The following is a 13,029-nucleotide window of genomic DNA, read 5'->3' on the forward strand; positions in this document are numbered from 1 at the left end:
CGTGTTCGGTCAGACTCCAAACTGATGATCTCGTTCCCCAACATCTTTAACTTTACCTTCTTGTTTTTTTGTTTTTTTTTTAAATCCAAATACTTTAACTTTAAACACTCAACACGCCCCGCCCACTGACGTGCGCTTCCATGGCCATGATTAGGCAGATGGGTACAAGTTCAAATTGTATTATTTTTTTTTTTATTTATTTATTTTACTCTCATTGGGGGAAATTCTCACATTTGTTTTAGCTACTTGGTGAGTCCCTTTTGATCCGCCGTTCCAGTTCTGAATATTCATAATTCAACACTCCAGGGTTGGAGGCGTCGCTCAGTCTCTTTGTGGTGAACGCTCTCTCACTCTGCTCCCAACTCCAGGAAAAGCACCAAGTATTTAGGACTTGTAGTATTGTGCCACCTAGTGTTGGGATGTATTTTTATACTCTATTGTTTTTAAACCTAACCTTCCCTTCGAAACCAAATATAGGAATGTAGATTTTTTTTTTTTTTTTAATTTATCATTAATTACCCTCTGATAAGCAGAACGGCACTGATGTTTCACCTGTTTCAACATTGTTCTAACTGTACGTTTTTGCTGATAATTCTTTCTTTTTTTTCTATTTGCCTTTCACTAAATATGGCATTTGTGCAATAAAAACACTTGAAAAACAACAACCTCCTTTTTTTTTACTTTTTAATTGTCAACACCTCAAAAAATACACCAAAGCAGCATCGTAGAAATACGTGGTAGTGACTTTTTAAAAAGGGAACTAAAATCCAGCACTAGAAATACTTAATGTGGCATGAAAAGGGTTTGATTGGTCGGAATAAAAGACAATGGGGGGAAAAAAAACCCCCCCAAAAAAAACACTTTGTGGACATTTTGCATTTACGTGATGGCTTTTTACAGTTTTAAATAATCTTCAAAGATTCAGTGTGTCGCTATGCGTCATAACAGCTGAATCTTAAACATCTGAAGAGGGGGAAAAAAACATTTTATATTCAGACCAATGATTTGATTGACACACTTGGATACTTAGATGATGATCGAATGCCAGCAGAGAATACAACATGATTTGCTTTTCGACTTCATTATACAACAGTTTGGTCCAGGAAAAACAACGACATCTTGACACAAGATATGAAAACATTTAGATGGAAAATCTCAAAACAAAGAGGCGACGACTCCGGCCCAGCCAGAGGAACCATTTAGATCGGACGGGGGTTAAAAAAGAAATGACATAAAGGAATGTTTGGCTACTGTGCACCAGCTCAACAGGAAGTGATTCACTGGGGCAGAAAGTGAGGTCGGTGTGTGTGTGTGTGGGGTGTCTGGGTGGGTGGGTGGGGGGACTACTGGTTGGCTGCTTCACAGGCATCGATCCAGTCGCTGTAAACATCCACCGGCTCCGACAGATCTGTGAGGAGGGGGTAAGTGAAGGAACATACATAGATGCAGAAGTAAAAGAAATGTGATCCAAAACCTTATTAATCGTTATCTGGTTCCTTTCAAACTAATAAAATTTTCTGCTGAACTATGAGCAACACATTAAACTAGTGCAACTTTCCAAACTCATTTCCAATGCTGTTAAAGTCATATTTAGGGTTATTATTTGAATTTTTTTTTTTTTAATGAAAATCCAATGATAAAGTTCACCAATTAAGAGACGTTTTACACTATAAATTACAAAATATGTGTGATTATAGTCAGTATTTTGAGGATGAGATTTCAAAAGGATACAGGTTATAGGAGTCTGGAACTCCTCCAAGCACACGCTGCACGATATGATTCCCGTGTTGCGGGTCCGTTCCCTGTAAAGCACTTGAGTTCAGTGACGGCTCATCGGGGTGTTTGAGAAACGGCGTTTACGTGCAGCTACTTACATTTTGACGTCGCAGGATTTCTCGTGGTTGCAGAAGGGACACGTGAACTGGGTGTCCAGGTTGCCCGTCATCTTTTTCTTGGGTGGAGGCTTTCTCTTGGACTTTCTGCGCCCCATTGTGTCCCTGTAGGGGACAATGAATTGAATTAATTCATGGAGACATTAGTGATCGTACACAAGAGGTCAAGGGGTCACGTGACGACATCCGAGTCAGATCAGTCGCCTCCGCATGATCTTGTTTGGCACCTGTTGATCTCTCCGTTAGACAGCGCAGCAGTTTCTTTTGGTCTCATATTCAGCATTTAGTATTTAGAAGTAATGCAAACAACACGGGGAAAACGTACAAACTAATCAATCAAACCCAGCACACCCACTAGATGTCTTGTTGATTACACAGCGACGTGAGATTAAACATTGCATGGACACAGTGGAACCATGTCAAAGCAGCATGTCATGCCAAATTTCCCTATTACTGTTCAATGATATTATAAAGTTTACTTTTGTTCCATAAATACTATACTCAGGAGTTCTAACTATTTTCTAAAACTGAGTCCAAAGCACTGTGACTGCATTATTACAGTTTTGAGATTTTAAAAAAGCATGCAACAGCCTGAAAAGCTTCAAAATGCTCTAAATAATCCCACATGCATTGGATTGCATGGATCCCTGCACGTGCAGACTGTTGTGAAGACACTTTAGGGCCATTCATACAAAAATGCCAGTGAGACTACAGAGTGGAATTTCTAGTATTTTGGTCAAGATGTGTCCACTGCACCACAAGTGTAAACATGGCACAACACGAGAGGAGTAAACAACTGCAAAGACACACATAATGATGAAAAACATCTACAAATGTGGTAAGGAATGAATGAAAACAGGGGGGGTTTCTCAAGACACTGCTTGGTGTTTCGGAATGAGTAGTTTCCCTGTTAACTGGTGACCGACTTCCTTTAGCGTCCCTTGCTGCTGGTAACAGCAGATGTTTAAAACCCAACAGAAATTCATAGCTGTCCTGGCGAACGCCATTTTAACCCCATCTACGATAAAGTTTGGAAGTGTCCAGCCATTTGTGAGTCTTATTTTAACGTCTGCTGTTCCAAGCTAAACGGACGCTAAAGGAAGTCGGTCACCAGTTAACTGGGTAGCCAGTAAGTCCGAAACACCTGGAGAGCACTGTTACATTGTACATCCGTGCATCCATCGACATCATTTATTACCAAACAGCACATCTCATTATCTTTTTTAACTCTGTCACACATACATATCATTAATCATTTGTTATTGCCAAGCTAATTCATCCCTTTAAACACCCTAATAGACGACAAAGAGGAGCTGAATGATACTTAAGCGCCAAAATGCTACTTGCTAGCAGCTAACACGCTAACAGCTGTAAGAATCTATAGATCCCGGAAAATAAATACAAATCGCAGATATAGCGGAGCTAAAAATCCACAATGAGTGATCGTGTTTCGTGTTTCTCTACGGTTTATCCAGATACAGAGTTATAATCTTGTAATCATACCTCTACGATGCTTCCAGCGGCGGAGGATGCTGTGTTTTATACGACTGTATACGACTGTCCCCGAACGCAACGTCTGGTCGAGGCCGCTTCTCATTGGTCACTTCAGACTTTACTGAGATCGTGATTGGTCAGGAAAAGTATCAACTCCCGCCTCCAAAAGAGACAAACAGATGTGCAAGAAAGGATGAAAACATCCCGAATAAAAATGCAGTTAAAACAGTTATTGTTTATAACTAACGTATTTGTACCTTTTTGTACCTTTAAACTAAAGAAGTGAATGCGTTTCTATTAAAACAGAAGCGATTTTAACCCTTAATTTTCAAATATGGCATCCAAATACTACATGCCTACAGATATGCCTCTGTTAGCATTAAAGACAAAGTTCATTTATGACATCGAAACTGCTCACCTTTATGTCTCTTCACAGACATTTACACAGAATTGTATGAATGCTGGAAGAAATCACAATTATTTTCTAATCTACTGTGTGGGTTTTTTGGCTCACTTCTCGTGCAATAAACGTGAATAGAGTGCATTTCTGCATAATTTCGAGCTATGAATATAAGATGATTGAATTTGCTGTGTGGTTAAATTTACCCAGTAATGTTTTTAAAACTGATCCGGAAGGTTTTGCATGAACTCAAACAAACCTGCTGGATTCGTTGTAATGTGTCAGCTAACTGAGTGACGTCCACCTCGGATGGTTCTTTATTAAATCCTCTGATATTCTGAAACATTTTTGTGTGTCCTGATGTACTTCATATCATTCCCATTCTCAAGGATGATGTCACAAAGTTTGGGGTCATGGGATGTGAAAATATAATTCTTTAAACTTTCTCTTACCAATAGGTGGCTCCATACAAAATTATAGACGCTATGAATAATGAATGCATAAGAACATAATGAATAATAAATATAAGAGAGGAATAGTTGTAACAGAAAAGAAATCCAGCAGGATAAAGAAAAAAGGCTGTTTAGCAAGACTGCATATTTTATGAGACGGACACATGTTTTTAGGCTGTGTAATTTTATTTATTTTACATCATTCAGACACAAGGCAGTTCATACTGTATTATATGCGTTATAAAGCATGCCATAGAAAGAGCATGAATACATTCAAACAAAGCAATAAGAAATGCATTCAAAAGAGATTAAACAAGTAAAAAGCTTTATTAAAATAAGGAAGGGAAAGGGAAATCCTGAGCACATAATGTTTTAAATTATTTAATTCAGTGCTTCGCAGAGTGTTAAATACTTAATCCTTGGACACAGTCATTCTTTTGTTTGTTTGTTTTTTTTAGCATTTTCCTTCAACACTTTTGTAATCCACGTCACCGTAAACAAGTCAACTTACAAATAATTTTACACATTTGAGCATTCCATCATGAGAAATGTTTCATGCTCCTATCAATAGCCTTTCTGGGAGGGTGGGGGCTGAATATCAAGCTATATTCACTCAATGTGGGCATTTATTACTGGCATTTCAACTTTTTTTGCCATTAGTTTTTGCTTCGCTCACATTAATTTGTGAATTTGTACGTTGCGTAACATTAGTAGGCGGGACTATAGATGTAAACAATCCCATCTAGCCAATTAAAAGTGAAGTTTTGAGTTGGAATAAATTTGATTGGTCCATCTGTTCTCAAGAGGCGGGGCATGTGGTCATGGACGGGCCTATAAATGTAAACATCCCAATGTAGCCAATTAAGAGAGACAAAATATGACGATTACGGTTCATCTTGAATCCAATTGGTCGGTATGTTCTCGGAGGGCGGGGCTTGTGGTTATGACAGAGGACGCGGTTGAACCTTGCACTGTGCTGTCGTTTTTAATTTTCTCAGAATAACGTGGGAGTAAAGCAAATAGGTGAGTCGGAACTTGTGTAAAAGTGTTTGGCTGAGGTAATCTGTCCAGGAGAAACCTAAAAATGAACACAGAAGTGTCGTTGTTGGGTTAAAACTGTTGCGGCTCATGTTAGCTCGCAGGCTAAAGGTGTTTAGCTTCCGAGCTACACGAGTGTAGTTTCGCCACTTTACCGTCCTGACTTCTCCTTTAACTCTTCTGTTTTTAATCATTTTTACGTGGATTATAACGATAGATGAATTGCTAACTGTATTTGCCCAGCTCTGCCTCTGCAGCCTTATCTCTTTCTCTGGACTTTATCAGCTCTGCTGCACATGTGCAGGATCAGCCTGCAGTGATGCGCAAAACAGTTTATCTCCAAAGTTTCTTCTTCTTCTGGGTTATCTCCAAAGTCTGACCACACGGCTCCTTTTTTCTTTTTTCTTTATTTGCACAAAACAAGAATGTACTACAGAATTGCAAGAAGATAAAATCAAACTGGATAAGAGGAAAGAAACTTGACATGGAATCCTCCCCATCAATAAACACTACAGTAATGGAAATAACAAAATAAGAAAAGATGAAGGAGCAACAAGCAGAAAAATAAATAAATAGTCACAACATACCAATCCCATTTGGACATGAGATAATTTAACAATTTATTCTTAAGGAAAGCATTTTAAGTGATTTGTCCACAGAGTTCCAGAAGCTTGGAGGGTCGACAAAGGGGTAAATAAAAGTCTAGTGGGTTCCTCGTTGGTCAGAGCGACTGTCTGATTCTGAGAGTTGTGAAACATGGTTATTCTTAATGAATTCATCCATACACACCCAATCGTGTATGTAGAGTATTAATTAATGAAACGGGTGCAGTTGACCTCTGGAACGTATTTGATGAAATGAAGGATCCGACGCAGCTCCGACAATATTCCAACATGTGAGGTATATGGGTATATTAAACTACACTATAGCCTATAGTACAGTGACATTCGATTTATTTAATAAATGACAATGAGTTCTGAGTACTTCCTCACTTTGTCGATGTGGTTTTCCCCATGACAAAGTCTATTCAAGAAACCTGTTGAATATCAATATCGTTGATTAGTAAGGACATTCTTGTTTCTCATCTTTGAATGTTCTATAATTATATTTACTGATATTCAATGTGTTCCTCTAAAACAATTTTGCTGCATATACCAGTGTGTTATTGGCATTTCTTATGAGAGAGTGTGATATAACAAAGTCAGTCTTAGAATCTCCTTTAACCTCGTAAAAACGGGATAACATTGTTTCGCTTGCTCTGTCTGCATCACAGTAAAATATGAATATATCTTGTATTCTGTCCCAAACGTGTAACTTTAACTAAATCGGGGTGTTTTTCCCAGCGACACGATGGCCATGGAGGGAGAACCGACAGACTTGGTCAAAGTGCTGCACCTCCTGGTGCTCTCCTTCTCCTGGGGCATGCAGGTCTGGGTCTCCTTCATCGCAGGTACGCAGGAGTCACAGCTTGCGACGCACCGCCATCTTTCGCCTCAGATCTGACTCCAACCCTCCACATTTGACTCCCCCGCAGGTTTCGTTCTGGTGCAGAAGGTGACGCGTCACACCTTCGGCCTGGTGCAGAGTAAGCTGTTTCCTGTGTACTTCTACTGCCTGCTGGGGAGCGCCATCGTCAGCCTGGCGGTGTACGCCGTGTATCACCCCAGGGAGCTGCTGGACTGGCATGAGAGTGTGCAGGTGAATAGCACAAGCAAATAGAGGAGTTTCTTTTACAGCTTTCTTTTTACACACGTTTTTAAGAAAAAGCAAAAAATGTAAACGATTTTACGGCACTGGTTTACCAGTCCGGTGCACTCGAGATGAAACTGGGCTGTGTTTGGCCCTTCAACGAAAATGTGTTGACCTAAACAGTTTAGAAATGATAGCAGGTTGACTCAGATTAAGACAAAAGCACAGATTCATGGGAGCAAAGATTAATAACATACATGATGGGATAAGATGCAAATTCTATTTGGCAAAATATCAAAACATCCGTATGTTATAGTTCCTTTTTTTAACCGACAATGTAGTAACGGATGTTTCTACCTTGCTGGCTGACAGTGTCATCTTGACGTGTCGGTCTTTAATAGGCGACCGGCCTGACAGATCTGTCAGAATCTGTCACATGACGCTCTGAGGAAGACTGTGGAAACATGTCAGCAAGTTTAAAAACATCCGTTACGACGTCTTCGGTAAAAACTAAAACATCAAGTTAACACGACAAGATGAACAGAATCAAAATATCTATTTAAGTCACGTTTGTCTCATGAAAAGTCCCTTAAGGAATGCAGTATAAGTAAAAAAATAAGTGCTTGTATGGAAGCTGCACTAAACCTGTGTGTCGACATAATCCTTCATGCACAGTTCTGACCGAAACATTAGAACCAGACATCTTTGCTCAGTCGTGGCACTTTAAGTAAATCAGCATCACTTTTCCGTAAGAGCCTCCCTTTGCTTTTGCCTGTGGCTCGACTTCAATTAAATTTTATTTATAAGGCATCATATACAACACGGTCATTTTAAGGCACTTTTAGAAAAAGAAAAAGGAAAAACCCGACTGCTGCAGAAACAGAATCGGGACGTTGTGGCTGCTGATGTGGTGAAAAGGCACTCCAGTTTACTCGCTTGTTTCCAGATGGGCCTGTACTTCGCGGCGCTGGTGACGGCCGGCGTGAACGCCCAGTGGTTGGGACCAGCGGCCACCGAGGTGATGTTCCAGATGAGGGAGGTGGAGCAGGAGCACGGCCTGGGCGAGCAGGTCGGCCTGGGCAGCCAGAAGGACGAGTACGCCAAACTCAGGGAGCAGGACCCCAAATACAGAGTCCTGAAGAGCACGTTCGGACGCTACCACGGTCTGTCCAACCTCTGCAACCTGCTCGGATTCATCTGCACCACCACCAACCTCATCTACACCGCTCTCAATCTGTCCACCATCTAGAGGAGGGTCACGTCATGAAGGGACCAAACGTCATCCACACATGTACAAACCCTCAAACTTTCACTCTCCAGTATGATATTTTATTGGAGGCCTGAGTGCAGCAGTACAGGTGCATCTAAATAAAGAGAATGCAATGAAAATCATTCGCATATTTCAATTCAAATAATAAAACTTCCAGATTTTCTTCGATTGAGTCAAAATAAACTGAACAATTTTTAAGCATGTTTATGTTTTACTCTTTATAATTTGACCTTCTATGGCACGATAATAAAAAAAACAGACGTCTCAAAGTATTAGAATATTATAATATATGAAGAGGCTATTTTTATCAATGTCTGAAACCGTTTAGTTTATATTGAGAAAACATTGACTTTTCACTGACATTCTAATTTGAAGTGATGCACCTGTACACACGTTGAAAGAAACCCACAGATGATATAATGTGAATTTAATCACACAAAACCTTTTTAAAGTGTCCTTATGTGTCAGGGTCAGAAAAACACTGTTACTGGCTGATTGTATCTCATAGATGTGAATCTCAAAAATTAAAGGCTGGAAAATAACATTTATTACTTTCCTTCTAAAAGTCTAACATCGATACCAATTGTATAGAGAGTTTAAAAAAAAAAAAAGAAAGGATAAAAATATAGTTTTTTCGAGCAATTTCGTGCTCCTCCAGCAGGGGGTGCTGTTCAGACGTAATTTATTTTAACTTCTGAACACACTTTTGAAATTGTTGAATGCTGTTTTGTAATAATGTAACAGATGTATTTTAAATGTTGCCTGCACTTTTTGATTAACACCGACTGTGACATTAAACAAAGTACCTGTAATTCTATTGGAGTCGCCATGTTTATCTGAGTCTGGGACTCATTTCCAGCTAAAAAAAAAAACCGACAGTGACACACTCTCACATTAACAACTACCGACAATGTTGGAGTCACCAGTTAACCTCAAACACACGGGGAGGAAACTAGAGCACAAACTACATAGAAAGTCCCAAACCAGCGCTGAGCAGTACGTCACTGCGACCGCCAACACTAAAGACAACGCCACGATTCTCTCAAGATCACCTGTCCTCTAAGACGGTGGAAAAATCAGACAGTGGACATTTGAGGGAATAAATCAAGCTTTTTCCTGCAGATTGAGGCACGTGAGCTAAGATTCATTCATGAAGCTGAGTCAGCATTTAATTCACTTACGTCGCAAGACTCCCCAGTTCAAACGTTTACATTAGAAATAAGTCATTTATTCAAAACTAAATATTAAAAGGTTCAAGGTCTTTATTGTCATTGCCATCCTTCCACGTGCAAATCTGTTAGGTGTAGAGTTAAGAGAATAAAAGAATAAGATAAAATATCTAGAGATATAGGTTACATAGTACAGCAACATAGAGAACAGATAATTAATAGTACAGTTTGATGCATTAGACAGATTGTTGAAGTGAGAATAAATACTCTATAAAAGTGTACACAAAGGTAACAGCTTGCAAAGTTAAGAGCGGGAGAGAAAAGGGGCGAGGCATCCAAGGTGAATCAATTAAAATAAATCAAATAAAGAGAAAGTGGCTTCATTGACGAACAATGGACAAGATTAGAGCCGAATGCAAAGTTTGATGCTGCAAGCTGAAGCACTTCAAAGAGTTTATCTTTACTCATCGTTACAGAATAGAACAAGGAAACTGTATTTCATGTGTATTTTTCTGTCATCAAACAGGTGGTGGAGGTGGTAAATATTTGGGTCCCTCGAGAAAAAAAGATTGGGAACTAAAGCTCCAGCTCTTACGTTGTAAAAATCATTATTGGTGACGTCACGGAGGGTGGAGTTACGTCCACGATGAGGACTCGCCCGCATGAGCCTGCGCCCAATATTTAAACGCTCTAACTCCTGTGTGTGTTAAGAGTCGATGGGGTTTCAGTGTGTCTTTACTTTCACGTAGAATGTAGGATTATTTACAAGAAAATCCTAAAAAAAATCTCCCTAATTGGCCCAGTGATTCACACTGAGTGAACCCAGACCGGGCGCCTCGTGTCTGGACGGAAACAGGCACGTCGCTCTCTTTTCCTCTTTCTTTTTTTATTCAATTAGCGGTGACGCACATTTTTAAGAGGAGCAGCACTTGAATGCAGAGAGCAGTGATGAGCCGGGCGAGGAAGGCACTGTCCTCATTACGTTTCCAAAACGGCACTAATGGATTGTAATGGACTCATTTCAATATATAAACTCGGCGCTGAAAGTGAAGAGACGAGGGTTTTTTTTACCCCCGAACACAATTAACGGAGAGGCTCTTTCAAGGCCGCCGTCGGGTTTTTAAATGTTTTCCACCCTCGGCTAAAACTCGCAGGTGTAAACAAACGGATTTCAATAAGAGATGATGATCGTTGTGTTTTACTGAATGTGTCGCGTGAGGAGACGGAGCAGAAGAAGGGTTGGACGCTGCCGAGCATGCTGGGGAATGCAAAAGCCACAACATGAATATGAATGCTACATGAATACAAAAGCGACAGCACAAATACAAAAGCTACATGAATACAAAAGCTACACAAATACAAAAGCTACATGAATACAAAAGCTACATGAATACAAAAGCGACAGCACAAATACAAAAGCTACATGAATACAAAAGCTACAACACAAATACAAAAGCTACATGAATACAAAAGCTACATGAATACAAAAGCGACAGCACAAATACAAAAGCTACAACACAAATACAAAAGCTACATGAATACAAAAGCGACAGCACAAATACAAAAGCTACAACATGAATACAAAAGCTACATGAATACAAAAGCGACAGCACAAATACAAAAGCTGCAACATGAATACAAAAGCTACATGAATACAAAAGCGACAGCACAAATACAAAAGCTACATGAATACAAAAGCTACAACACAAATACAAAAGCTACATGAATACAAAAGCTATATGAATACAAAAGCGACAGCACAAATACAAAAGCTTTAACACAAATACAAAAGCTACATGAATACAAAAGCGACAGCACAAATACAAAAGCTACAACACAAATACAAAAGCCACCACATGAATACAAAAGCTACAACATGAATACAAAAGCTATATGAATACAAAAGCTACCACATGAATACAAAAGCTACAACACAAATACAAAAGCTACAACATGAATACAAAAGCTACATGAATACAAAAGCAACAGCACAAATACAAAAGCTACAACACAAATACAAAAGCCACCACATGAACACAAAAGCTACAACATGAATACAAAAGCTACAAACATGAATACAAAAGCTATATGAATACAAAAGCGACAGCACAAATACAAAAGCGACAACACGAATACCGAAGCGACAACACGAAAACAAAAGCTACAACATGAATACAAAAGCGACAGCACAAATACAAAAGCTACAACATGAATATACAAGTTACAACACAAATGCAAAAGCTACATGAATACAAAAGCTACAACATGAATATACAAGTTACAACACAAATGCAAAAGCTACATGAATACAAAAGCTACACCATGAACGCAAAAGCTACAACATGTATAAATGGTTATGGTCATGGTTAACATTCAGGAATATCTTCTTTTCAAACTTTTATTGTTGCTTTTGCATTTGTATTTTCTTTGTTTTTGTAATAATTCCTTTGGCCTTTACATTCACGTTGCAGTTTTTGGATTATGTTGGTGGTTTGTGCACTCGTGCTGTCAGCTTTTACATCGTGCTGACCCTTGTGTGCCTCCGTGGGTTCCTGGTCACTGTGGAATCAGGAAATCCAACCTGTTAACAACGAAAACAAGTTTGTCATCCTCTCATATGGAAGATTAGAGGACAAAAAAAAACAGATTAGAGTTTAAAGTTCTGTGTTTTTACTGCAGTTTGAATGTTGGACGGACATACTGAAAGCTTAAAAAATGAAATAATTCTGTGGAGGAGGAATATGAAGAGTCAGGAATTCCTCCCGCCTGGCCGTGCAGAGTGAAGCTGGAGGAAGCAGCGGAGGCCTTCAGCAGGCTTCTTCCTCCACCCCTGACCAGGAAATAACTTTCTGTTGTTGTGACTCGCAGCGAGTCCCTGCAGCAGGCTGCTGCTGCTACAGTTGGACGCCCATTATTTGGAAGTGCAGCGATGCTGCAGAGCGTCCCCGCAGTAATATGGTGTGTTAAATTAATTATGAGTCTGGCAGTCTCAAGGTGCTTTTGGTTCTGCCGCCTCTAATGTGGATATGTGGAGATTATCTGTGGTGGTTTGAGCTGTGTGATGGATGACAGAGCATTAGCAATAATAAAGAAAAAAACCCTGCAGTTTGTAGCATTTATCAAAGAAATGATCTGCTGTGTTTGATACAGATGTTATCCAGATTAAACTCTGCAGTTAATCTCTTTAATGTGCAGCAGAAAGAACAAAACTATTACAGGTCATGAAGAGGAGCAACAACAGAACGATATGAAGGAATGTTTGAATTAAAAGAGACAAGAAGGAATTAATCTTATTGGACTCGTATCAGAAATATATAGTCTGTGTTTATTTAGAAGTCTTGAAAATAGTTTTCTGATTTCCATTGTTTGTCACATCACTATAAAATACTACAACGTTAGACTTTCTTATTAAACTCATTGTTTTTCTTTCTCCGCTACATGTTTGAATTAAAGATAAATCAGTCAATCAATAATACCCAAACTTCAGTAGTGTGTAATATAAATGCCAAAAAAGAAAAAAAATCATTTATTTAAAAAAATAAGATAATAGATTAGAAATTGATTAAAATATGGAGTAAATAAAATTAGTTGAAAAATAAAATTGAGAAAAAAATTCTTGTAGCAT

At 39.1% G+C, this 13,029-nt stretch overlaps 2 protein-coding genes across 2 annotated transcripts; one reads left to right on the forward strand and one right to left on the reverse strand.

Annotated features, from left to right (window-relative positions):
• Positions 1 to 686: 686 nt before the first annotated feature.
• On the reverse strand, positions 687 to 3,469 carry elof1 (elongation factor 1). The gene is made up of 4 exons (XM_080488764.1): positions 3,396 to 3,469; positions 1,875 to 1,997; positions 1,732 to 1,802; positions 687 to 1,408 (listed from the first exon to the last, which is right to left on the reverse strand). The coding sequence occupies exons 2-4, from the start codon at positions 1,988 to 1,990 to the stop codon at positions 1,344 to 1,346; spliced, it is 252 nt and encodes an 83-aa protein (XP_080344890.1). The 5' UTR covers positions 1,991 to 1,997; positions 3,396 to 3,469; the 3' UTR covers positions 687 to 1,343.
• Positions 3,470 to 5,142: 1,673 nt separating this feature from the next.
• Positions 5,143 to 9,052, forward strand: tmem205 (transmembrane protein 205). The gene is made up of 4 exons (XM_080487908.1): positions 5,143 to 5,261; positions 6,620 to 6,726; positions 6,811 to 6,974; positions 7,912 to 9,052. The coding sequence occupies exons 2-4, from the start codon at positions 6,627 to 6,629 to the stop codon at positions 8,212 to 8,214; spliced, it is 567 nt and encodes a 188-aa protein (XP_080344034.1). The 5' UTR covers positions 5,143 to 5,261; positions 6,620 to 6,626; the 3' UTR covers positions 8,215 to 9,052.
• The last annotated feature ends 3,977 nt before the right edge of the window (positions 9,053 to 13,029 follow it).

This window comes from Lipophrys pholis, assembly GCF_963383615.2.
Source record: "Lipophrys pholis genome assembly, chromosome: 19".
In the NCBI taxonomy this organism is placed as follows: Eukaryota; Metazoa; Chordata; class Actinopteri; order Blenniiformes; family Blenniidae; genus Lipophrys; species Lipophrys pholis.